This window comes from Bos indicus x Bos taurus, chromosome 10 (assembly GCF_003369695.1).
Source record: "Bos indicus x Bos taurus breed Angus x Brahman F1 hybrid chromosome 10, Bos_hybrid_MaternalHap_v2.0, whole genome shotgun sequence".
NCBI classification, from domain to species: domain Eukaryota; kingdom Metazoa; phylum Chordata; class Mammalia; order Artiodactyla; family Bovidae; genus Bos; species Bos indicus x Bos taurus.
This window is the reverse complement of record NC_040085.1, coordinates 40,591,927-40,615,763: the sequence shown is the minus strand read 5'-3', so window position 1 is coordinate 40,615,763 and position 23,837 is coordinate 40,591,927. Positions and strand designations below refer to the sequence as shown.

Genomic DNA, 23,837 nt, shown 5'->3' with positions numbered 1-23,837 from the left:
ACTTAGCAGCAGCAGCAGCAACTGTGTATAGCACATGGAATCGTGCTCAGTGTTATGTGGCAGCCTGTACATTTTATTATTATTATTGCCATGTGATATGTGGGATTTTATTCCCCAACCAAGAATCTAACCTGCTCTCCCTGCATTGGAAGCTCAGAGTCCTAACCACTGGATGACCAAGGAAGTCCCTTTTTTCTTTCCTGCTTTTAAATCATTTTTGATCCTGTTCACTTATAACTTTTTTCCCCTCCAATTTTCAGAGCTTTCTTCTGGTTGGTGTCTCTGCTGTTTTCTTCCCTCATTTGGTTCACGACAGCAACCCTTATTGGTAACAAAGATGAACCAAGAGAGAAATATCTGCTGATTTTTGGAGTGTTAATCTCAGTCCTTATCCAAGAAATGTTCCGGTTTGCATATTATAAACTTTTAAAGTAAGTGTTTGGTTTACCTTTTTCCCCAGTGTTTTTTGAATTATTATTTAGTAATTTGAAACATTAGTATGTTGTTGTATTTGAAGGTCCGTGTCTTCCTACATAGTTCCAAGCCAGGGGATGGTACACTTCCAGCCTGAAAATATTGAGTATTTTGAGTTGTGGGCCCTCATTCCTTCCTTCACTCATTCAAAAAATATGTCTTGAGAGTTTGCTTAATGCCATGCACTACTCTGGGTACTGGGGATACCTCATGATTAAAAGACAGTCTCATGGTGGTGGTACCTTATAGTGGAAAGAGACAACAAATGAATAAATAAGAAAATATATCATATATTACAAGATAAGTGCCATAGAGAAAAATAAGGTAGAGCAAGTCATTGAAACAATAAGTACAAAAACTGTTCCAAATCAGAATTTATATGTGCTTCTCTTTGACATCACCTAAAATAGATAATTCTTATGGCAGTTATGCTTGCCATAATTTTGACTGTATTGGGGAAACAGGTGTTCATTTTGTGATAATGTCATATGATTTCATGTCTGTAATAGAAAAATACATTTAAAAAAAAAAGTGGGCGTGAGTTCCCTTTCTAGGCCAGGAAGCAGGTCATCTGTAGGATCCATGAGGAGCTCACGTGAAACCACTATTTGAAAGCAGAGCTTGAACTTGGAGCAGTAGTTTCCTTCCGGCAGTCATGAGTTTGGCTTTGATTACGTAGTAATGCTTAGTTAGTAGGCTGATAAATGTGCTGTTTTTTCATTTCTGCAAATGAGTTCATTAAAGCACTTTATGACTTTCAAGGGTGCAACCAAGACAGAAAGGACCTCAATAGCATCTCTTGTAATAGGCTTCTGATCCTTTGTTCCTGCCAAAATGCCAAGGCTTCTGTATTTTTTACTTGATGCTTTTAATAACAGATACTGAAATTTTAATAATGAAGCAGTTTAAACCACGAGTAGAAAACCAGGAAGCCATTGCTTAGAAGCAAAAGTAGTATCTTAGAAAAGGTTTAAAAATGAAAGTTCCATTAGTTCCTGGAAATATTAAAGAGCAACAGATAAAAATCAAAGATAACATTTCAGGTTCCATGGGAATTACAGTATCCTTAAGAGATGGACATTCAGCTATGGTTGAATATTTCTGGCATGCAGCAGTTAACTGCCATTCCAAAATTTAATTTTTACTGTAGAATATGTTAAGGTAATAAAAATCTCCCCTCTGTCTCACCTCTACCATGCACAGGCAAAAGCAGTCTCTCGCATGGTTGTCATCTTATCTCTTTCAAGACTGTGCATTCCTCATTTTCTCACCTGGCCCTTAGAAGACACGGATGTGACTTCCAAATCTTTTCCTGTCTCTGTTCTTTTATGTCAGTGGACACACCCCTTTCTGGCAGTGCCCGGGGTTTACCTGTGCCCAGGACCCAGCACAGTGCCCCGCTGTGGTCAGAGTGGTTCAGAAAGCAGGGCCCTTCCCACCGTTGACAGGGCACTTTTCTCTTAAGCCAGCTTCTGATTGTACTGGACTTTCTTACTCTAACGTCATCGTCATTGGCTCACATTGGTTTTGCGTTTTCTGATTTCAGTAGATTTTCATAGATAGGTCCTGGCTTTAGTAATAACCCTTTAGGTCTTGAGATTCTACAACCTCAGTTACCTGAATTGGCTGAGTATCTGCTGTTCTTTACTGTTGTGTTTCTTCATGATTTCCTCCTGAAATGCAAAGCTTTATTGGCTCTAACCCAAGGTTCCAGTGGCAACCCGCTCTAGTACTCTTGCCTGGAAAATCCCATGGACAGAGGAGCCTGGTAGGCTGCAGTCCATGGGGTCACTAAGAGTCGGACACGACTGAGCGACTTCACGTTCACTTTTCACTTTCATGCATTGAAGAAGGAAATGGCAACCCATTCCAGTGTTCTTGCTTGGAGAATCCCAGGGATGGGGGAGCATGGTGGGCTGCCGTCTGTGCCGCACAGAGTCAGACACGACTGAAGTGACTTAGCAGCAGCAGCAGCAACCCAAGGTTCCAAAAGACAACAAGCCCAACATGAGTTGCCTTTTTGTGGGGAGTGGGGGCGGGGAATGGTGGCTATTGCTGTGCTGCTTGTGGGATCTTAGTTCCCTGACCAAGGATTGAACCTGCATCCTGGCAATGACAGTGCGGAGTCCTAACCACTGGATTGCGAGGGAATTCCCCATGGGTTGCCCTTTTTAATGAGGGCAGTGAGGGCATAGGACCACATGCGGAAGGAAGTATTGCTGTCAGTCTGCAGGCTCTCAGGCCAGGGAATTCAGAGAAACCTCCTTGGCCTTCTGGGGAAACCATATTTGGTCCTCCAAAAGGACCTTTGGAGATTTGCAGATAAATAATAGGACAAATATGTATTAACAGGTGCCTTTGTTTGCCTTTACAAAATGGATCTGCAACAAACCTTTGGAATATGATAAGTATTTTCCTAGCACATTTTTAAAATGTTGGATGTTATATAGTTACATGTTAAAACAAGTTTGAAAATTATGTACTTTACTCATGACTAACATTTATATAGATATATTTAAGTTGCTCTCTTAGGCTTCACCAAATTAAATATAGGAACTTCAGTTTAATCAATATTTTAACTATCTCCACTGCCAAGGTAGGTTTTGAAATTTTAAGTTTAAAGTACTGCCTCAATAATATTTTTGCTACCTGAATTTGGTGCCAAGATTTAAGTGTGGAGAGCTTGCACCAGTTTTATATATATATAGAGAGAGTCGAATCAAAGTATTTATTGTTGTTTAGTCACTTCAGTAGTGTCCAGCTCTTTTGTAGCCCCATGGACTGTAGACTTCAAGGCTTCTCTGTCCATGGAATTCTCAAGGCAAGAATACTGGAGTGCGTTGCCATTTCCTTCTCCAGGGTATCAACCCGGGTATCAAACTTGCGTCTCCTGCATTGGCAGGCAGACTCTTTACCACCGTGAGCCACTAGGGAAGGCCACTTATCATTGTAGTTCAATATGAATTTATTTCATGACTCAGGCCTTAGGAACAGTGCTTCATCTTGAATGAATGAATCGTAACTTTCAGCCTAGCAAAGCATTGCACTGTGAGAAATTGACACGTGGCCACAAATGATAGTTTTTTCTAGCTTAATTAGAAGGAAAAAAAAAATCCAAGTTATGGTCCTGCGTATTGCCTAAAATATACACTAGAATTTTTTTGGCTTGGAGTGAAGCTTTTGTAGTTTCAGTTGTCTAATAATGCTGATCCCATAAAGATTTGGTAATTTAAAAATCATTTATAGAAGAAGTGATAAGATAATCATTGCTACAACCTTTTAAAAGGCATAAGTCTATTTTAAAAAATTTCTAAAATAGTGCATTTACATGCATATTCCGTGGTACTTTCCCTCTCTTACTTACGCATGTAGCACTGAATCAGAGCAAACAAGAAAGCTGGTATGATTTATCATATGTTTTTCAGTTTATATTTCAAAAAATTGAGCTTTTTCTTTTTTTGTTCTTAGAAACAATAATAAATGCAAACAGAATTTTTCCATTTCAGTAAAATGGTGAGATGAAAATCACTGTCCCTCACGTCATCAGTTGTGTGTTGTTCCATCAGGAACTTGGAAGCAGATGACGGTGCCTTTTACTTTTTCACTTCCTGGTATTGGCGCTGAGAACTGTTGGTGCACTAGACCTTTCCTTCCTCATAGGAGGAGGACATTTACAAAAGTTTTCAGTTTACAGCCTTAATATATTTGTGATAGCAGTACTTTGTTATACTAAATATCAAAAATCTTTTATTCATTACTGAGCAATTTATATAAAACAGAAATCTTCCAAAATTTACTGATTCTATTATACCATTATATCTGTTTGTTGATGGAGATTATTGCTCTTATGTAGGTCTGTAAGCATTCATTAGCCTTTCAAAACACTCCTGTGATAGGTGAGTTTATATAGGCTACTTGGGCATTTCAGGTGGTTACTGTTCCAGAGAAAGAAGATCACAGTCATGTAAATTCTGGCTCATGTCCCTGCTACTAAATGATGCTTCCAAATGGAGAGCACTGAAATGGCAAATTTTTCTTTTCCTTGGTTTTTTTTTTGGTCTTGTTGTGTGGCATGTGGGATCTTGGTTCCCTGACCAGAGATCAAACCTGTGCCCCCTGTAATACAAGTGTTGGGTCTTACTTAACCACTGGACCACCAGGGAAATCCCAAAGACATTTTTCTTTATGCTTATTACTATTTGATTGAATTCTGTGTTGCCTTATTTAATACATTAAATAATATATATATATAGCAAATATATATAAATATATACTTATATTTATGTGATGAGATAGGCTCACTGCAGTGAATATGCATACCTTGAAATTTAATTAACACAATAACCCAGAATATAAGTTCTGTGTTCTGGCTAATTTTCTACTCTTAAACTCACTCACTCTTGTTTCAGCACTTGTTGAAAAGTCATTCTAAAATGTTTGGTTCCTTAGTTGCTTTACAAAATGTATTTTATGGTAAATATAATTTAAATATCCTTTGAGTCAGGAATATTGTTGCAGACTTTCTAACCAACAAGGGATAGTAATAGTGACGAGAGTGAAACTGACCTGGCCACAGTCCTGACACATTTGTGGCGGAGTGGGGGGCAGGACTCATGCTAAGTTTGCAGGTTGTCCACAACAGAAGCCTGGATACAATCACTCTGAAGATCATTTCTTACTGAGCAGTGGTTCTTTCAGGTATTCACTTATCTTCTTTTCTGAAGGTAGCATTTTATTCTCCCCTGAAGCCTGATTGGGGATATGAAAGAACTGTTTTAGAATCAGAAGACCATGTGATTAGGTATCCATATGAGAGTTCAGACCATCAGTCTGAACAGGATTTTAAAGTTAAGGAGAGGGACTTCCTTAACTCTTCCTTAAGGAGAGGTGGTCTAGTGGTTAAGACCTGGCTTCCAGTGTGGGCGGCAGGTTCGATCCCTGGTCAGGGATTTAAGATCCCACATGAAAGATCCCCATAAGAACAACAACAAACAAACCTAAGACTAGAGAGAGATGGGGTGAATAACTATCAATCATTGGTAAAGATGGCTTTTTTGAGCAATTTTTGCCTGAACTAGGCTTTGAGGAATGAGTACCATTTAGGTTCTACGGAGTGGAAGGTAGAAGGGAGGGTGGCACAATAAGTCTAACCCAGGCAGAAATGCAGCAAAGTACTAAGAAAGTGGAATTAAAGATACAGTACTTTGGGAAGAGGAACAGTTCAGAGTGGTAGATGCCATGGCATGTTGAATTAAGTACTTCCTAAGACAGACTGGTTCCAAATAGGAAAAGGAGTACTTCAAGGCTGTATACTGTCGACCCTGCTTATTTAACTTCTATGCAGAGTACATCATGAGAAACGCTGGGCTGGATGAAGCACAAGCTGGAATCAAGATTGCTGGGAGAAATATCAATAATCTCAGCTATGCAGATGACACCACCCTTATGGCAGAAAGCAAAGAAGAACTAAAGAGCCTCTTGATGAAAGAGAAAGAGGAGAGAGAAAAAGTTGGCTTAAAGTTCAACATTCAGAAAACGAAGATCATGGCATCCGGTCCCATCACTTCATGGCAAATAGGTGGGGAAACAGTGGCTGACTTTATTTTTTGGGCTCCAAAATCACTGCAGATGGTGATTTCAGCCATGAAATTAAAAGACGCTTGCTCCTTGGAAGAAAAGTTATGACCAACCTAGACAGCATATTCAAAAGCAGAGATATTACTTTGCCAACAAAGGTCTGTCTAGTCAAGGCTTTGGTTTTTCCAGTGGTCATGTATGGATGTGAGAGTTGGACTATAAAGAAAGCTGAGTGCCGAAGAATTGATGCTTTTGAACTGTGGTGTTGGAGAAGACTCTTGAGAGTCCCTTGGACTGCAAGGAGATCCAACCAGTCCATCCTAAAGGAAATCAGTCCTGAATATTCATTGGAAGAACTTATGTTGAGGCTGAAACTCCAATATTTTGGCCACCTGATGCAAAGAAATGACTCATTTGAAAAGAGCCTGCTGCTGGGAAAGATTGAAGGCGGGAGGAGAAGGGGATGACAGAGGATGAGATGGTTGGATGGCATCACTGACTCAATGGACATGAGTTTGAGTAAACTCCTCAAGTTGGTGATGGACAGGAAGGCCTGGCGTGCTGCAGTCCATGGGCTTGCAAAGAGTTGGACACAACTGAGTGAGTGAACTGATACTGAAGCTTAGTCATGGTGGTGCTAGTGGTAAAGAATCACCTGCCAGTACAGGAGAATAAGAAATGAAAGTTCAGTCCTTGGGTGGTGCAGCCCACTCCAGTATTATTGCTTGGAGCATCCTGGACAGAGGAGCCTGGCGGGCTACAGTACATAGGGTCGCACAGAGTCAGATATGACTGAAGTCACTTAACACACAAGCTTAGTCATAAGTATTGCTTTTTTTCCCCCTTATTAAACCCAATACTGATGGCTTGTTTACTTATATTATTTTTCCTATTCTTTGTGAATGTCAGATAAAAGGCAAAAGTTGATTGGAAATTTTGGTTGATTTTAGTTATTTGAAGCTTTGTTGTACTCATTTAAATGGATTTTAGATTTAGAGTATAATCTGATCAAAAACCTCATTAAGTATCTGAATTTTAAGATACCTTATGTGTTTTTCTGATATACTACTATAAAAAAATTATATGTGTGTTTTTATTTTAGAAAAGCCAGTGAGGGTTTGAAGACTATAAACCCATATGAGAAAGCACCCTCTATGAGATTGCTGGCTTATGGTAAGTTAGAGCTGCATAGTGTTGTAAAGATAAAAAAAAAAAAAAAACAAAAAAAAAACTTGACCTAAAAGCCATTTTTATCTTTTATAGCTTTGTGGGTTTCTAGTAGTATTACTGCATTGACCTATTGGTGTATTTTTTGTTGTTGTTGTTTTCTAGAGCCCTTTTATATGGAGAAGGCAAGGGCACCCCACTCCAGTACTCTTGCCTGGAAAATCCCATGGACGGAGGAGCCTGGTGGGCTGTAGTCCATGGGGTCACAAAGAGTCAGACATGACTGAGCAACTTCACTTTCATTTTTCACTTTCACGCATTGGAGAAGGAAATGGCAACCCACTCCAGTGTTCTTGCCTGGAGAATCCCAGGGATGGAGGAGCCTGGTAGGCTGCTGTCTATGGGGTCACAGAGAGTCGGACACAACTGAAGCAACTTAGCAGTAGTAGCAGAGCCCTTTTATAAAGGAAAGTGATTTCAATTGACTCTTATCTGTGTGTCCATTAACTATTAACCAAATTTGACAGTTAGGTTTTTATTAACATGTATACACTCCGTTAACAGTTTCCAAGTGATGTTACTATTACCCTCTCTGGGTTGATTCCATGAATTTGTACTGGGAAAACTCTTCATATTAATACAGTTAATACCTTTTCATATTTTTCTTTCAGAATTATGGTTTAAAGGTTGGATCTAGGTTCCTAAATTGAGTCACCCAGCTTGACTGAGGGATCCCTCTTTACAATGCAGTCACCCCTCAAGCTCAATTGCATCAAAATTAATTCTGTAGACTCTGTTATCATGAATTAAAGTCAGAGCTTTAATATCATATCCGTCTCGCCTGTCACTTCAGAGCCTTCTTGGATCTCTTTCTGTCGTTTTTCATTTCTCTGCTACATTTCACTGTCCATTCCCCCACGCCTCCACCCCAGTTCATCATTTTGCCAAACACTTGCCTTTTCTGAGACAACTTCCCACTGCTTCTCCAACAGTCTGTGCACCCTTTTTCCTTCAGCAAAATAGTGTCCCCCAGTCCTTGGGGATGTGATTTGAAGAGAAATCATAGTGTGAATAAGGTTTAACAGTGTTTTCCTTCCTCTTTAGTTTCTGGCCTGGGCTTTGGAATCATGAGTGGCGTATTTTCCTTTGTAAATACCCTGTCTGACTCCTTGGGACCAGGCACAGTGGGCATTCATGGAGACCCTCCCCAGTTCTTCCTATATTCAGGTATGTGTCTGGTTTGAATGTTCAGACTTCTGGTCTATGGTCATCCCTAGTGGAATTCCCTGGTTTAGGAATTCCAGTGAATAGAAATTTATGTTGTACCTTCTAAAGGCAAGGTACTGTTAGACACTGTGATGAAAGAGACCTAGGAAAGTAAGAATTACAGTTAGGGTATTTTTGAATTTTAGAGTGGATTTAGCTTGTATAAAATTCATTTTTCTGTTACTATACTAATAATTTTGCTGTATAGTTGATATAAGTGAATTTTTATAGGGTTAGGGTTCGGGCACTAGCTACATGCTTTTTTGATTTTTTCTAACAGCATTATTTTTATTTATTATTTTTAACATTTAATTTTTAATTGGAGGACAATTACTTTGCAATATTGTGATGGTTTCTGCCATACTTAAGCATGAAACAGCCACAGGCATACACATGTCCCCTCCCTCTTAAACCTCCTTCCCACCTCCCTCCCCACCCCACCCCTCTGTGTTGTCACAGAGTGGGTTTCCTGCATCATGTAGCATGTCCCCACTGGCTGTTTCACATGTGGTAATGTACATTTCAGTACTGCTCTCTCAAGTCCTCCTACCTGCTCCCTCCCTGACTGAGACCAAAAGTCTATTCTTTCTGTGTGCACCTCTTTTGCTGCCCTGCAAATAGAATCAGTACCATCTTTCTAGATTCCACATATATGTGTTAATATACAATATTTGTCTTTCTCTTTCTGACTTTCTTCACTCTATTTAAGAGGCTCTAGGTTCATCAGCCTTATTAGAACTGACTCACATGTGTTCCTTTTTATAGCTGAGTATTACTCCATTGTGTATATGGACCACAACTTCTTTATCCTTTCACCTGTTGGACATCTAGGTGCTTCCATGTCCTAGCTATTGTAAATAGTGCTGCAGTGAACATTGGGGTACATGTGTCTTTTTCAATTATGATTTCCCAGTAGTGGGATTTCTGGGTCATATGGTAGTTTTATTCCTAGTTTTTTAAGGAATCTCCACACTGTTCTCCATAGTGGCCATATCACTTTGCATTCCCACCAACAGTGCAAGAAAGTTCCCTTTTCTCCACACCCTCTCCAGCATTAATTGTTTGTAGACTTTTTGATGATGACTGTTCTGACTGGTGTGAGATGATACCTTATTGTAGTTTTGATTTGCATTTCTCTAATAACGAGCGATGTTGAGCATCTTTTCATGTGCTTATTAGCCATCTGTATGTCTTCTTTGGAGAAATGTTTGTTTAGGTCTTCTGCCCAACTTTTTGATTGGGTTGTTTTTCTGATATGAGTTGCACGAGCTGCTTGTATATTTTGGAGATTAATCTTTTGTCCGTGTTTCATTTGCTATTATTTTCTCCTATTCTGAGGGTTTTCTTTTCACTTTGCTTGTAGTTTCTGTCATTGTGCAAAAACTTTTAATTAGGTCTCATTTGTTTATTTTTGTTTTTATTTCCATTACTCTAGGAGGTCAGTCATAGAGGATCTTGCTGTGATTTCAGTCAAAGTGTTCTGCCTGTGTTGTTTTTGTTTTTATTTTTATTTATTGGCAGTGTAAGGACTAATCTTTATAGTTTGTCATCTTGGCCGCTTTTGGGGATGGAAAGTATAATTTAATCTTGAAATTGAGAGGAAGGAAAACAGTTCTTATTTAATGTGAGGTAATGTCACTTATCTAAAAAATGTGTGTACCATATCTAAAATTGCAACTGTAACAACCCATCTTCCTTGTTTCTTAAGAACTGGAACATGAGCAGGAACTTAGAGTCCCTTGCTCCTCCCCACTCCTCCCCCACAGGAAACTGTGGCCCTGATTTTGTGGTGTTCAGTCCCTGGGTTAGCCAGGTCTGAAAGTTAGGTTTTTAACATGTACAGATGTTTTACTTTGATGCTAAAACCTGGAAGTTTTACCTTCATGTGTGTATCTGAAAAAATATATTTAGTCTTCTTGCTTTTGAACATTTAAAAATAAACTGTACTGTATTCTTTAAAAAAAAAATAGTTGAGTTCACCTTTATCCAAAGATGCCTATAAAAAAAAGCCAATATATTTCAAACTGCTTTTTCATCCATCAGATGAATATTGTCCCCGTGATACAATGATCACACGTTTAAGAGTTGGTAGTGTACATAATTAGTATAAACTCTCCTAAATTACACAAGAATCTATCAAAAAATAGTTTTCTAAAACACCACTGTATTTTTTTTGTCTTCATAAGCTATATCATTGAAATAAATGACCCCATGCACAGATTCTTTTAATTAAATCATCTTTAACATCTTTATAAAAGTAATTTGTCTTCAAGGAGCTTATCATTTTGTAGGGGGAATAAGACCCCCCCAAAAAGTGATTAATCTCGTCAAGGCAGTTTGAAGTAATAACAGAAAAGATATAAGATGAAAGTGTTAGTCGCTCAGTGACGCTGGACTCTCTGCGACCCCATAGACTGTAGCCCGCCAGGCTCCTTTGTCCACAGAATCTCCCAGGCAAGAATACTGGAGTGGGTTGCCATTTCCTTCTCCAGGATAAGATGAGGTATAACCGAATTTAAAAAATTGCTGCAGTAAAAAGTTGACAGATATCCTGCATGTTACAGTGATCCTCTAACCCAGTGGACTCTTGTTCATCATTTCGGTTTAGGCCTTGTTACCTCCTGTCTAGATTACTACCATTAACCCCCACCTGGTTAGTCTTTCCTCAACACACTTTCTATAGGTATCCATCCTTTATACTGTCCCCAAATAAATCTTTCCTGTGTAAAACTAGGTAAGGGCTTTTCAAGGCCTGCAGGATAAAGTCAAGGCCCTTCACATCTGGCTGCAAGTTAAGGGAAAGGAAAGTATGTTAGTACAGTGGGTCATACTGATTTAGTCGTGCCTCCAACAGAGCAAATTATCTTCCTTTTAAACATCCCATAACTAGAATATTTCTGACAACGTAAAAAAATCGTAATAAGGAGTCTTAGCGTTTTTTTAGAACTGGAGTACAAGTAGCTAAAATCTGTTAGAATCCAATATAAATTAATAAAACATAGCCAGGAGGGGGTGCTAGAGTTTTCTGTATTTTTCTAAATCAGTGTATTATACTGCTACATAAGCAGTTTTCTTCTTTGCTTCTCAAATAACAGTCTCCTAATGAAATTTATTTTTCTACCAGCTTCTGTCACTAGATGGCGCTAATTCTCTTTAGAGAGCTAGGCTGTTTTTGCAAGATTGACTTAAAAAGATTCTTTTAGAAGAAAGTAAAAAATGTGCAGCAGTTTGGTGATAGTATGTGTGACTTCTGTAAATTCAAGAAAAAAACTGTTATAATATCTTTAGATAATATCTTTAGAGGTGGCAAGAATACACAGAAGAACTGTACAAAAAAGATCTTCATGACCCAGATAATCACGATGGTGTGATCACTGACCTAGAGCCAGACATCCTGGAATGTGAACTCAAGTGGGCCTTAGGAAGCATCACTACGAGCAGAGCTAATGGAGGTGATAGAATTCCAGTTGAGCTATTTCAAATCCTAAAAGATGATGCGGTGAAAGTGCTGCACTCAATATGCCAGCAAATTTGGAAAAGTCAGCAGTGGCCATAGGACTGGAAAAGGTCAGTTTTCATTCCAATCCCAAAGAAAGGCAATGCCAAAGAATGCTCAAACTACCGCACAATTGCACTCATCTCACACGGTAGTAAAGTGATGCTTAAAATTCTCCAAGCCAGGCTTCAGCAATACATGAACCATGAACTTCCAGATATTCAAGCTGAAATGGCAGAGAAACCAGAGATCAAATTGCCAACATTCGCTGGATCATCGAAAAAGCAAGAGAGTTCCAGAAAAACATCTATTTCTGCTTTATTGACTATGCCAAAGCCTTTGACTGTGTGGATCACAATAAACTGTGGAAAATTCTGAAAGACATGGGCCCACCAGACCACCTGACCTCCTTCTTGAGAAATCTGTATGCAGGTGAGGAAGCAACAGTTAGAACCGGACATGGAACAATAGTCTGGTTCCAAATAGGAAAAGGAATACATCAAGGCTGTATATTGTCACCCTGCTTATTTAACTTATATGCAGAGTACATCATGAGAAACGCTGGGCTGGATGAAGCACAAGTTGGAATCAAGATTGCTGGGAGAAATATCAATGACCTCAGATATGCAGATGACACCACCCTTATGGCAGAAAGTGAAGAGGAACTAAAAAGTCCCTTGATGAAAGAGAAAGAGGAGAGTGAAAAAGTTGGCGTAAAGCTCAACATTCAGAAAACTAAGATCATGGCATCCAGTCCCATCACTTCATGGCAAATAGATGGGGAAACAGTAGCTGACTTTATTTTTCTTGGCTCCAAAATCACTGCAGATGGTGATTTCAGCCATGAAATTAAAAGACGCTTACTCAAAAGCAGAGACGTTACTTTGCCAACAAAGGTTCGTCTAGTCAAGGCTATGGCTTTTCCTGTGGTCATGTATGGATGTGAGAGTTGGACTGTGAAGAAGGCTGAGCACCAAAGAATTGATGCTTTTGAACTGTGGTGTTGGAGAAGGCTCTTGAGAGTCCCTTGGACTGCAAGGAGATCCAACCAGTCCATTCTGAAGGAGATCAGCCCTGGGATTTCTTTGGAAGGACTGATGTTGAAGCTGAAACTCCAGTACTTTGGCCACCTCATGCGAAGAGTTGACTCATTGGAAAAGACTCTGATGCTGGGAGGGATTGGGGGCAGGAGGAGAAGGGGATGACAGAGGATGAGATGGCTGGATGGCATCACTGACTCGATGGACGTGAGTCTGAGTGAACTCCGGGAGTTGGTGATGCACAGGGAGGCCTGGCGTGCTGCGATTCATGGGGTTGAAAAGAGTTAGACACGACTGAGCGACTGAACTGAACTGAACTTCTTGGAAGGAAAGTTATGACCAACCTAGATAGCATATTAAAAAGCAGAGATATTACTTTGCCAACACAGGTCTGTCTAGTCAAGGCTATGGTTTTTTCAGTGGTCATGTATGGATGTGAGAGTTGGACTATAAAGAAAGCTAAGCGCTGAAGAATTGATGCTTTTGAACTGTGGTGTTGGAGAAGACTCTTCAGAGTCCTTTGGACTGCAAGGAGATCCAAGCAGTCCATCCTAAAGGAGATCAGTCCTGGGTGTTCATTGGAAGGACTGATGTTGAAGCTGAAACTCCAATACTTTGGCCACCTGATGCTAAGAGCTGACTCATTGGAAAAGACCCGGATACTGGGAGGAATTGGGAGCAGGAGGAAAAGGGGACGACAGGATGAAATGGTTTGATGGCGTCACCGACTCAACGTACATGGGTTTGGGTGGACTCCGGGAGTTGGTGATGGACAGGGAAGCCTGGTGTGCTGCGGTTCATGGGGTCGCAAAGAGTCGGACATGACTGAGTAACTGAACTGAACTGAATATCTTTAGCTAAGTTAGGATAGCAGGCTGACCATACTATGGATGTGTACCTATAGAGTCAGGAATACCTGTTACTTTATCATGTGCTAGAGTTTATTTGTTATAACATCATTCTTTGGAGCATAAATTTTGAATTATACATTTAAGAAATTGCTTATTGCATTTAAGAATATAATCTCAAATTTGCTTGTATTTGTGTTTATTGTATGTATTATTTGCTGCTATTACCATGTATTTAAGCATGAGATCATTTAAAATTTTTCATTTAGTTTCAGTTCAGTTCAGTCATTCAGTCGTGTCCAACTCTTTGCGACCCCATGGACTGCAGCACACCAGGTCTCCCTGTCCTTCACCAACTCCTGGAGTTTACTCAAACTCATATCCATTGAGTCGGTGGTGCCATCCAACCATCTCATCCTCTGTTGTCCCCTTCTCCTCCTGCCTTCAGTCTTTCCCAGCATCAGGGTCTTCTCAAATGAGTCAGTTCTTTGCATCAGGTGGCCGAAGTAATGGAGTTTCAACTTCAGCATCAGTCCTTGCAATGATTATTCAGTATTGATTTCCTTTAGGATGGACTGGTTGGATCTCCTTGTAGTCCAAGGGACTCTCAAGAGTCTTCTCCAACACCACAGTTCAAAAGCATCAATTCTTTGGAGCTCAACTTTGTTTATGGTCCAACTCTCACATCCATACATGACTATTGGAAAAACCATAGCCTTGATTAGACAGACCTTCATTAGCAAAGTAATGTTTCTGCTTTTTAATATGCTGTCTAAGTTGATCATAATTTTCCTTCCAAGGAGTAAGCGTCTTTTAATTTCATGGCTGCAGTCACCATCTGCAGTGATTTTGGAGCCCAAAAAAATAGTCTGTCACTGTTTCCACTGTTTCCCCATCTATTTGCCATGAAGTGATGGGACCAGATGCCATGATCTTAGTTTTCTGAATGTTGAGCTTTAAGCCAACTTTTTCACTCTCTTCTTTCACTTTCCTCAAGAGGCTCTTTACTGTACTCCATTACAAATGGCTAAGTAATAACCAGAATAAAAAAGACTATGAAATCTAATTAGTATATCTGTTAGTACAAGTTATATACTATGTGATACCTGTATGTACATAGGTTGTCATGTAGCAACTAAGCATAGTTTATAAATTAAATGTATTATAAGTTAATTCTTTTTGTTTGTAGTTGTGTAGCAGGCTAACATTAACTTTTATTAGAATCATTACCATTTGTATAGAGGCAAGGTATGGGAATTGAGTCTTAAGTTCAAGTCATATCCTGGCTCATTAATTTAGTATTTTAGGCAAGTCCTTTGATCATTTAATCTCTCATTCCATAAATAAATATTTTTATTCAATAGCCCAGTCTGTATATACTTTCCACTCACAGTGGGGAATAAAGACAAACAACTGATGGTAACAAAGTGCGCTAAGTACTGTGATGAGGAAGAGCCATGAATGCACACAACAGCTCTCACCCACTCATTGTATCAGTGCTTCTCCTTTGTAATACTTACCATATTTGTAGGTAATTAGTCAACTGTGTAGTTATTTGTGTCTTTCACCCCAACTGGATGCTCAGCCATAAAAGGGCAAAGACTCTGCCTTGTTTCCTGCAGTATCCCCAGCACTTTGTGGAGTTCTTTGTTTCTAGATGAACTCATAAATATTTTTTGAAAAAAAAGGAAAGGTAGGCATTGCTTATGGAGGAAGTGCTGTCAGTAGAAAGTTAAAGGATGAATAGTAGGTAGGCTGGCAGAGCAAGCTGGGTGTTGGGAAGGAATGTTCCAGGCAGAGGGAAGCAGTCTTCCTAGTAGTCCCGGAGGTAAGAAAGACATTGTTCATGGGTACAGAAGTACTGGACTTCCGTCCAGCCTTCAATTTCCTCATCTTTCATCAGAGGCAAAAATAATAACCTAGCTCCAGGTTATAAAGAATTAAATGAAATTAGAGAGCATATATTTAAGTGCTTTATAAACTATAAAATGGCCTAAGGGTAGAGAATTTGGTTCTTGAAGCATAGCATTTAGAGAAAGGATAATTCCTCTGATTTATGTGGTATCTGGGTTCATCAGTCTGAATCGGCTCCCTTATGATTTAGAAGAAGAATGTATTAATTACTCAGTAAGAATATCTGATGTTTTATTTTTAAAACTTCCCTAAGTCATTTCATTTACATTATATTTTCTTGGCAGTGCTCTTGTCTAGGTGAGATTTTCAACTTTTTAGCTACTAAACCTTTTATTTGGAGAAGTCAGTATGGGTCAGATCGCATGTGAAGTATCATGTTCAGTTCTTTTTTATTTCTTCAAGGTAATTATATTTGCTTATTTCTGGCTGTGCTGGGTCTTTGATACTGAACACGGACTTTCTCTAGTAGTGGCCAGTGGAGGCTACTCTAGCTGTGGTGTGTGAGCTTCTCACAGCAGTGGCTTCTCTTGTTGCAGAGCACCAGCTTCAGCAGTTAGGGCTCAGTAGTTGTGGCACATGGGCTTAGTTGGCCCACTCAGTGTGTGTAACATTTCCAGACCAGGGATTGAACCTGTGTTTCCCACATTGGCAGGCAGATTCTCAACCACTGGACCACTAGGGAAGTCCTTGTGTTCAGTTCTGAGCATTGTGATTTAATAGGAATACTGAAGCACTAAAGTTGGTATAGAAGAACATCATTCGTATGGTGAAAAACCTAGAAGCTGTATGACTGAAGGGCAGAGGAATATTGCGCTTAAAGAAAAATGAAAGGGAATGTGGGAGATTCCATTTTTGTCCAAATTTGTCATTCTGCTGTAGTAAAATTATGCATCCACATCCTTCCATTGCCTTATGATGACTAGATTGTGCTTGCCTATCGCTGACTTTGACCTCAGTCCTGTGACACGAATTGGCCAAATGGCTAATGTAATGTAAGTCACTAACTGGATATAAGTCAGTGACTTAAAAAGCACTTGCATGGTTGGTTCTGCCCTCTTCGGATCTGGGTCATGGACCAGAGAACATGCCCCGTAGTTAATGCCCCTTTAGCCTGGACCACAGAATGAGCGTGTATAAAGCAGACCTGGGCCCAGCCTGCGGTGACAAGCCAACCCAGCTGTACTAGTAACAGAGCTGTCCAGTGAGCCTGGGCTCACTTGATCAGCCAAAGCATAGTCATCCTCTAGACAAATGAGCATGAGAGTAAATCTTTCTTGTTGAAACCCAGTGAGTTTTTTTTTTTTTTAATTCATTTTACTTTTATCCCCACAGTATTTTGAGTATAATCTCTATAATGTGGCAGTTTGTTAAATGTTTAGACTTTTAAGTGAAAGCACTTGGTGTGCAAAACTATCTCTGCTGCTAAGTCGCTTCAGTCGTGTCTGACTCTGTGCGACCCCAGAGACGGCAGCCCACCAGGCTCCCTGGGATTCTCCAGGCAAGAACACTGGAGTAGGTTGCCATTTCCTTCTCCAGTGCATGAAAGTGAAAAGTGAAAGTGAAGTCTCTCAGTCGTGTCCGACTCTTCTCGACCCCATGGACAGCATCCCACCAGGCTCCTCCGTCCATGGATTTTCCAAGCAAGAGTACTGGAGTGGGGTGCCATTGCCTTGTCCAAAAACTATCTAATAACTACCAATTCCAAAGTGGTAGAGGAACTATTACATTATTAATGATACAGAGAAAGTAATTGCCTATAAAGCTTAATCTGCAATTCTTATCTTTTTCTGAATTTGTTAGAGTCTTAATTATAATAAATGATCCCAACTGTCTCTGCTGGTGATACAAGGATACTTCATATACTGTCATTGGCTTTGTCACCAAAGATGTATTTTCATTCTGTGCTTTCTTTACATCAGTAGTGCAATAGTCTTTCCTTCAAGTTGCTCAAATAACTGAAAATGTTAAGGTTATACTTTGTAAATTTCCTCTCCCCAAGCCTTGGCCTGTTACAGGCTCTAGTAGCCTGTGATACATTATCAAGTGTGCGGAGCCCAGGTGGCTATCTTCAGGGAGAGCTGCTGCTGCTGCTAAGTCGCTTCAGTCGTGTCCGACTCTGTGCAACCCCATAGACGGCAGAGCACAGACAGGCAGTTCAGTGAATTGCGTCAGAGAGTGGCTGAAAGAATGCCACAGCCTGCGGCTCTTCCACGGGTGTCCCCGGTAACCTTCTGAGACACTGACGTCTCCTTGCTCCCGTGGCTGGGTGAAGAGGCCCTGCTGACCCCTTTGCAGCTCAAGCAGCCTGAAGCCTTGTGCTTCTGTCTCTCCAGGCCTTATATCCTCTTTTATTTATTTATTTGGCTGTGTCTGGTCTTAGTTGTGGCGTGTAGGATCTTCAGTCTTCATTGCAGCATGCCAGGATCTTTAGTGGGCAGCATGTGGGATCTAGTTTCCTGACCAGGGATTGAACCTTGGCCCTTTGCATTGGAAATCTTAGCCACTGGGCCACCAGAGAAGTCTGAGGCCTGTGTCATCCTCACATGTGAATTGGTCCTTATTTTCTTTATCTACTGCTGCCTTTAACATTTGGTGCTATGAATAAATAAACATTTCTTTATTTGGTGTGTGTTTAGTGTCTTTTTCTTCAATGAATCTTACAGAGTTTTTTTTCATAGCCACGATGAGCAGCCATGGTAGTACCCTGTAAAGATGATTTGCATTGGGAAAAAGTAGTCTTTTTTTAAAAATATCATTCAGCATAGTATCTTCCTTCATTTAGTTCTATAGGAATATTAATTTACCCATGACACCCAATATTAATCATTTGCAAGGAGAAAAAAAAATCCTGTCTTCAGCTTTATTGATGAGCCTGGCCTTCCTGATCCTCTGCAGCGCCATGGCTGGGCCCCTGGCATTTACTGACCTGCTCTGTGCTCACATCTCACCAAGGATTCTCATCAGCACTGGAACCGCTTCTACCAGTTCATCTTCTCCTTCTCCCCTGCTCTGCTAGAGAGAACCACCCTGTTCCCCTCGGGGTGGCTGCATGGCTCGGTTTCTGAGGGAATTGTTCACGTTGCAACACGTCTCATTGGTGTTATCTGAAGTTTTCCAACACTATTCCTGGAACAGGTTTTAGCTCAGTTTCCCCAAACCGCTTTTCTTACATGCATAGATGTTTGGAAATCTTCATGGTTCTTTTAAGGGATTAATCAAGCTTGAGGTTTATTTTAAGAGACGGAGCTATCAGATTTTACCATCTTTTTCATTCTCAAGTTCTTGGCCAAACATTTACTTGAATATTTTCATTTACAAAGATCTTCTTGAATGTTTCTATCTTGAGATTGAAGTGCCTTGTTTCAAATGGTAGGCTGTTTTTCCATTTCTCAGGGGACTTTCTCCTTACATTCACCGAAACAATGATTTACAGTATCCTGGACCTACAAGCATTTCTGGAGGACAGAAGACAGAGGGACAGCGTCTTTAGAGCGGGGTACCTCTGTTATCTCCCTCATCTCAGCTGAAGCACTTCCATCCTTCCTGTTGCTCAGGCCCAAAAGCTTGGAGTAATCCTGATTCTCCTGTTTTTTCATTAAGTCACATCTAATCCAACTGCAAATGTTACCTCTAACTTCCATTTAAATCTCCATCCAGGTTCTTATGGGCTCGGTTTTGCTTTAGATATGGCTTTAGGAGTGGAAGTTTGAGAGCTGGTTTGGAGCAAGCATTTGAAGAAAAGATAAACCTGATGGTGGGTAAGGTAAACCTGCAGCCATTCCAGGGCAATATCAGATGTGGGAAGGTCCTAGTTAATTTCATGAAGTCAGTGAAGCAGTCATACAAAGTATTTTTTAAATTAATTTATTTTTAATCAAAGGATAATTGCTTTACAGCATGCAAAGTATTAATAGAACCCTGAGAGCCCACACACACTGAATTAGGAACTTGTACCCCAGGTTCCTATAAGCACTGCCTTACACCCTACGTGCCAATGGCAGCTCTGGCCAGTGAGTTTGGCGTGGTTTCTTATGCAGCATTTTTGTGACAATAGTTGAGCTATAACAGGGAGTTTCAGGTATTTTTAATGTGCCACATATGGGAAAAAAGAGTTGACTTTTGGTTCTTCAAAGAACCTTCCTAGGCTTCTTAAGAAGCGGGAGCTGGTAAAAGATTTCTCAGCCTTGTTACTATTGGCCTTTGGAGTTCTTTGTTGGGGTGGTGGCGGGGGCTGTCTTGTGTATTGTAGGATGTTCAACAGCATCCCTGGCTTCTGTCTACTAGAAGCCAGAAGTACCCCACCCACAGTGTGGCAACCAAAAATGTCTACAGACATTGACAGGTGACCTCTGGGGGCAAAATCACCCCACTTGAGATTCACCAAATTAAAAGGCCAGATTTGGGTTCAGTTTGAGAAGAGACTTTCCCATAGTGACTGTTGTGATGAAATAAGCTTCTAAACTGGGAGTAATTGGAAGTGGACCCTGTGTGGGATCTGCTTTTTCATTGCACAGGGGACTGGATCAGACAGCATTTAAGGGGCTTCCCAACGCTGACTCTCCACACTGATTGGAGGAGAGAATTTCATCATTCGTCACCATCTGCTCTGGGGCTTGTCAGCATAACATTGTTTCCTTGGCAGTCTGTTCAGCTCGTGAATGTCCTTCAGGAGCATTTTCATAAATCTGAAATGATATTTCATAGTGTTATATTGTTTATATTCAGATTGCTTTCAGGACATTTTCTTTTTGATCTGGTTGGTATTAAGGGCTAGTACTATGCCTTTCTTATAGCTATATGAGATGGCGTTCAAAATGTCTTATTTTAATGTGGGAGAATGTTACTTGGTTAGTAATAAATGTACATTTATATTACAATAAACTAGATAACAGAATTCTGTTACAGTTTTTAAAGCAAAAATGTAAAGTTAAATCCTTATTACTGGAAAAGCATTTTCAAAAGCACTAGATGTGTTCTGGGGTCTGACTTGGGCTAGGTCACTAGAGATCTCTCCAGGATCTGGCGAGTTTCTGCAACCAGGAAGGAAAGAGGAGAGGCTGTCACTTTGCAGAACCTTGATGCGCCAGACCCTTCTCTTACTGGGGAAGAGAAATCAGGAGCCCTTTAGTAATCACACCGTGGCTCTGGGCAGCTGAGTTTGAGCCTTGGCTTTGGGAAGTCCTCCTCTGCCTGTTGTTGCCACCACCCAGCAGCAGCAGCCCGTGGCGCTCTCTAGCCTGGTTATAGACATTCTCTGAAGTTGGCAGGGGAAGCCAGATAGCTGTTACCATGCTAGTATTAGAATCAGTAGCTATATTAGGCTGTTGTCTGTAAGGACAGAAGAGTAGATACTGGGAATGAGGGAGAGAGGGACAAGCATGACAATGAAGATAGTTGTGAGTTTGTGTGCTGGAAAGCTTGGGCTGTGTTCAGCAAGGATTGATGAACCAAATAGTAAATGTAGCCTCTTAGAGATAACACTGAAACATTTTCTTTAGAAATAGGTTGGATTGAAACATTCTCTACCAAGAGAATGTGTAAAAGGTTATTAGAAGAGGAAGTCCATTATCAAACTAGCAAGCTAAAAACAAAACAAAACTAGAAAGCTATAGTTTCACAAACAGATGTACAATACTTCTTAGCACTCTTCAGCTTTCTGATTGATGTTCCCAAATATTAGAAATTACGGAAGCTCTTTTTATTAATCTGGATTATAAAAGCACATAATTTTGATATTCTTATAGTTAACTTAGAAAAGTATTTTTTCGTTAAAATATTTAATTTGGCTGTGCCAGGTCTTATTTGCAGCACTCAGGATCTTCAATCGTCACTGTGGCATCAGGACCTTTAGTGGTGTCATGTGGGATCTAGTCCCTGATCAGGGATTGAACCCGGGGCCCCCTGCATTGGGAGCGCATAGTCTTAGCCACTGGACCACCAGGAAAGTCTTGAAATTTTTTTTAACTTTTAAGAGTATTAGAACAAAGCAATGGGGATTCCCTGGTGGTCCAGTGGTTAGGACTCTGAGCTTCCACTGCAGGTTTCCTGGGTTCAGTCCCTAGTTGGGGAACTAAGATCCTGCGTGTTGTGTGGTAAGGCAAAAAAAAAAAAAAGCTAAATTATAGAATTAGATTCATTGATTCATTGAAGGACTTTTAGAATTTTGTATCTTTAGGAACATGACATGAGAAAGGTTTAGTAAATAAAAGACAGTACCCTGCTGCTGCTGCTGCTGCTAAGTTGCTTCAGTCGTGTCCGACTCTGTGCGACCCCATAGATGGCAACCCACCAGGCTCCCCCGTCCCTGGGATTCTCCAGGCAAGAACACTGGAGTGGGTTGCCATTTCCTTCTCCAATGCATGAAAGTGAAAATTAAAAGTGAAGTCGCTCAGTCGTGTCCGACTCTTCGAGACCCGATGGACTGCAGCCTACCAGGCTCCTCCGCCCATGGGATTGTCCAGGCAAGAGCACTGGAGTGGGGTGCCATCACCTTCTCCAGACAGTACCCTAGTGATACTATTAACAAATCTTCATTTCTAATTGTAGTTAATTCCATTTACTATAGAGAAGTATCGAAATAGTGTGTATGTAGCTCTAGCTACATGTATATGACAGAATCATTTTAGATATTCAGGTCTCAGTTTCTGTTGGACCTCTAACCAATTAGGAAAAACAAATCCCAGTAATCTAAGCAGCACATTGTAATAGTAAAGGCTTATGACCATAGAAGCCATCTAATAATAGAAACTCAGTTCAATTCAGTCACTCAGTCATGTCTGATTCTTTGCGACCCCATGAACCGCAGCATATACCAGGCCTCCCTGTCCATCACCAACTCCCGGAATTTACTCCAACTCATGTCCATTGAGGAGAAGGCAATGGCACCCCACTCCAGTACTCTTGCCTGGAAAATCCCATGGATGGAGGAGCCTGGTAGGCTGCAGTCCATGAGGTCGCTAAGAGTCGGACACGACTGAGCGACTTCATTTTGACTTTTCACTTTGATGCATTGGAGAAGGAAATGGCAACTCACTCCAGTATTCTTGCCTGGAGAATCCCGAGGACAGGGGAGCCTGGTAGGCTGCCGTCTATGGGGTCGCACAGAGTCGGACACGACTGAACCGACTTAGCAGCAGCAGCGTGTCCATTGAGTAGGTGATGCCATTCAACCATCTCATCCTCTGTTGTCCCCTTCTCTTCCTGCCTTCAATATTTCCCAGAATCAGGGTCTTCTCCAGTGAGTCAGTCCTTTGCATCAGGTGGCCAAAGTATTGGAGTTTCAGCTTCAGCATCAGTCCTTCCAATGAATATTCAGGACTGATTTCCTTTAGGATTGACTGCTTGGATCTCCTTGCAGTCCAAGGGACTCTCAAGAGTCTTCTCTAACACCACAGTTCAAAACCGTCAATTCTTTGGCACTCATCTTTCTTTATAGTCCAGTTCTCAATTCCATACCTGACCACTGGAAAAACCATAGCCTTGACTAGACGGACCTTTGTTGGCAAAGTAATGTCTCTGCTTCTTAATATGCTGTCTAGGTTGGTCATAACTTTTCTTCCAGGGAGCAAGCGTCTTTTACTTTCATGGCTGCAGTCACCATCTGCAGTGATTTTGGAGCCCCCAAAAATAAGATCAGCCACTATTTCCCTGTCTGGCTCCAAATATAAAGTCTGTCACTGTTTCCCCGTGTATTTGCCATGAAGTGATGGGACCAGATGCCATGATCTTAGTTTTCTGAATATTTGGGCTTTAAGCCAACTTTTTCACTTTCCTCTTTCACATTCATCAAGAGGGTCTTCAGTTCTTCTTCGCTTTCTGCCATAAGGGTGGTGTCATCTGCGTATCTGAGCTTATTGATATTTCTCAGGGGAATCTTGATTCCAGCTTGTGTTTCATCCAGTCCAGCATTTCTCATGAGGTACCCTGCATATAAATTAAATAAGCAGGGTGACAATATAAAGCCTTGATGTACTCCTTTCCTGATTTGGAACTGCTGCTGCTAAATCGCTTCAGTCGTGTCCAACTCTGTGCGACCCCATAGACAGCAGCCCACCA

At 40.7% G+C, this 23,837-nt stretch overlaps 1 protein-coding gene across 2 annotated transcripts in view; it reads left to right on the top strand.

Moving 5' to 3' along the window:
* The window catches only part of APH1B (aph-1 homolog B, gamma-secretase subunit), a 43,888-nt gene that overhangs the window by 2,160 nt on the left and 17,891 nt on the right, over positions 1 to 23,837 (top strand). The window contains exons 2-4 of one of the 2 annotated variants that reach the window (XM_027553805.1): positions 261 to 431; positions 7,154 to 7,224; positions 8,323 to 8,445. In XM_027553805.1, coding sequence (XP_027409606.1) covers positions 261 to 431; positions 7,154 to 7,224; positions 8,323 to 8,445 — 365 coding nt within the window. The remainder of the gene's footprint in view (positions 1 to 260; positions 432 to 7,153; positions 7,225 to 8,322; positions 8,446 to 23,837) is intronic. The other variant, XM_027553806.1, reaches the window with a different exon arrangement.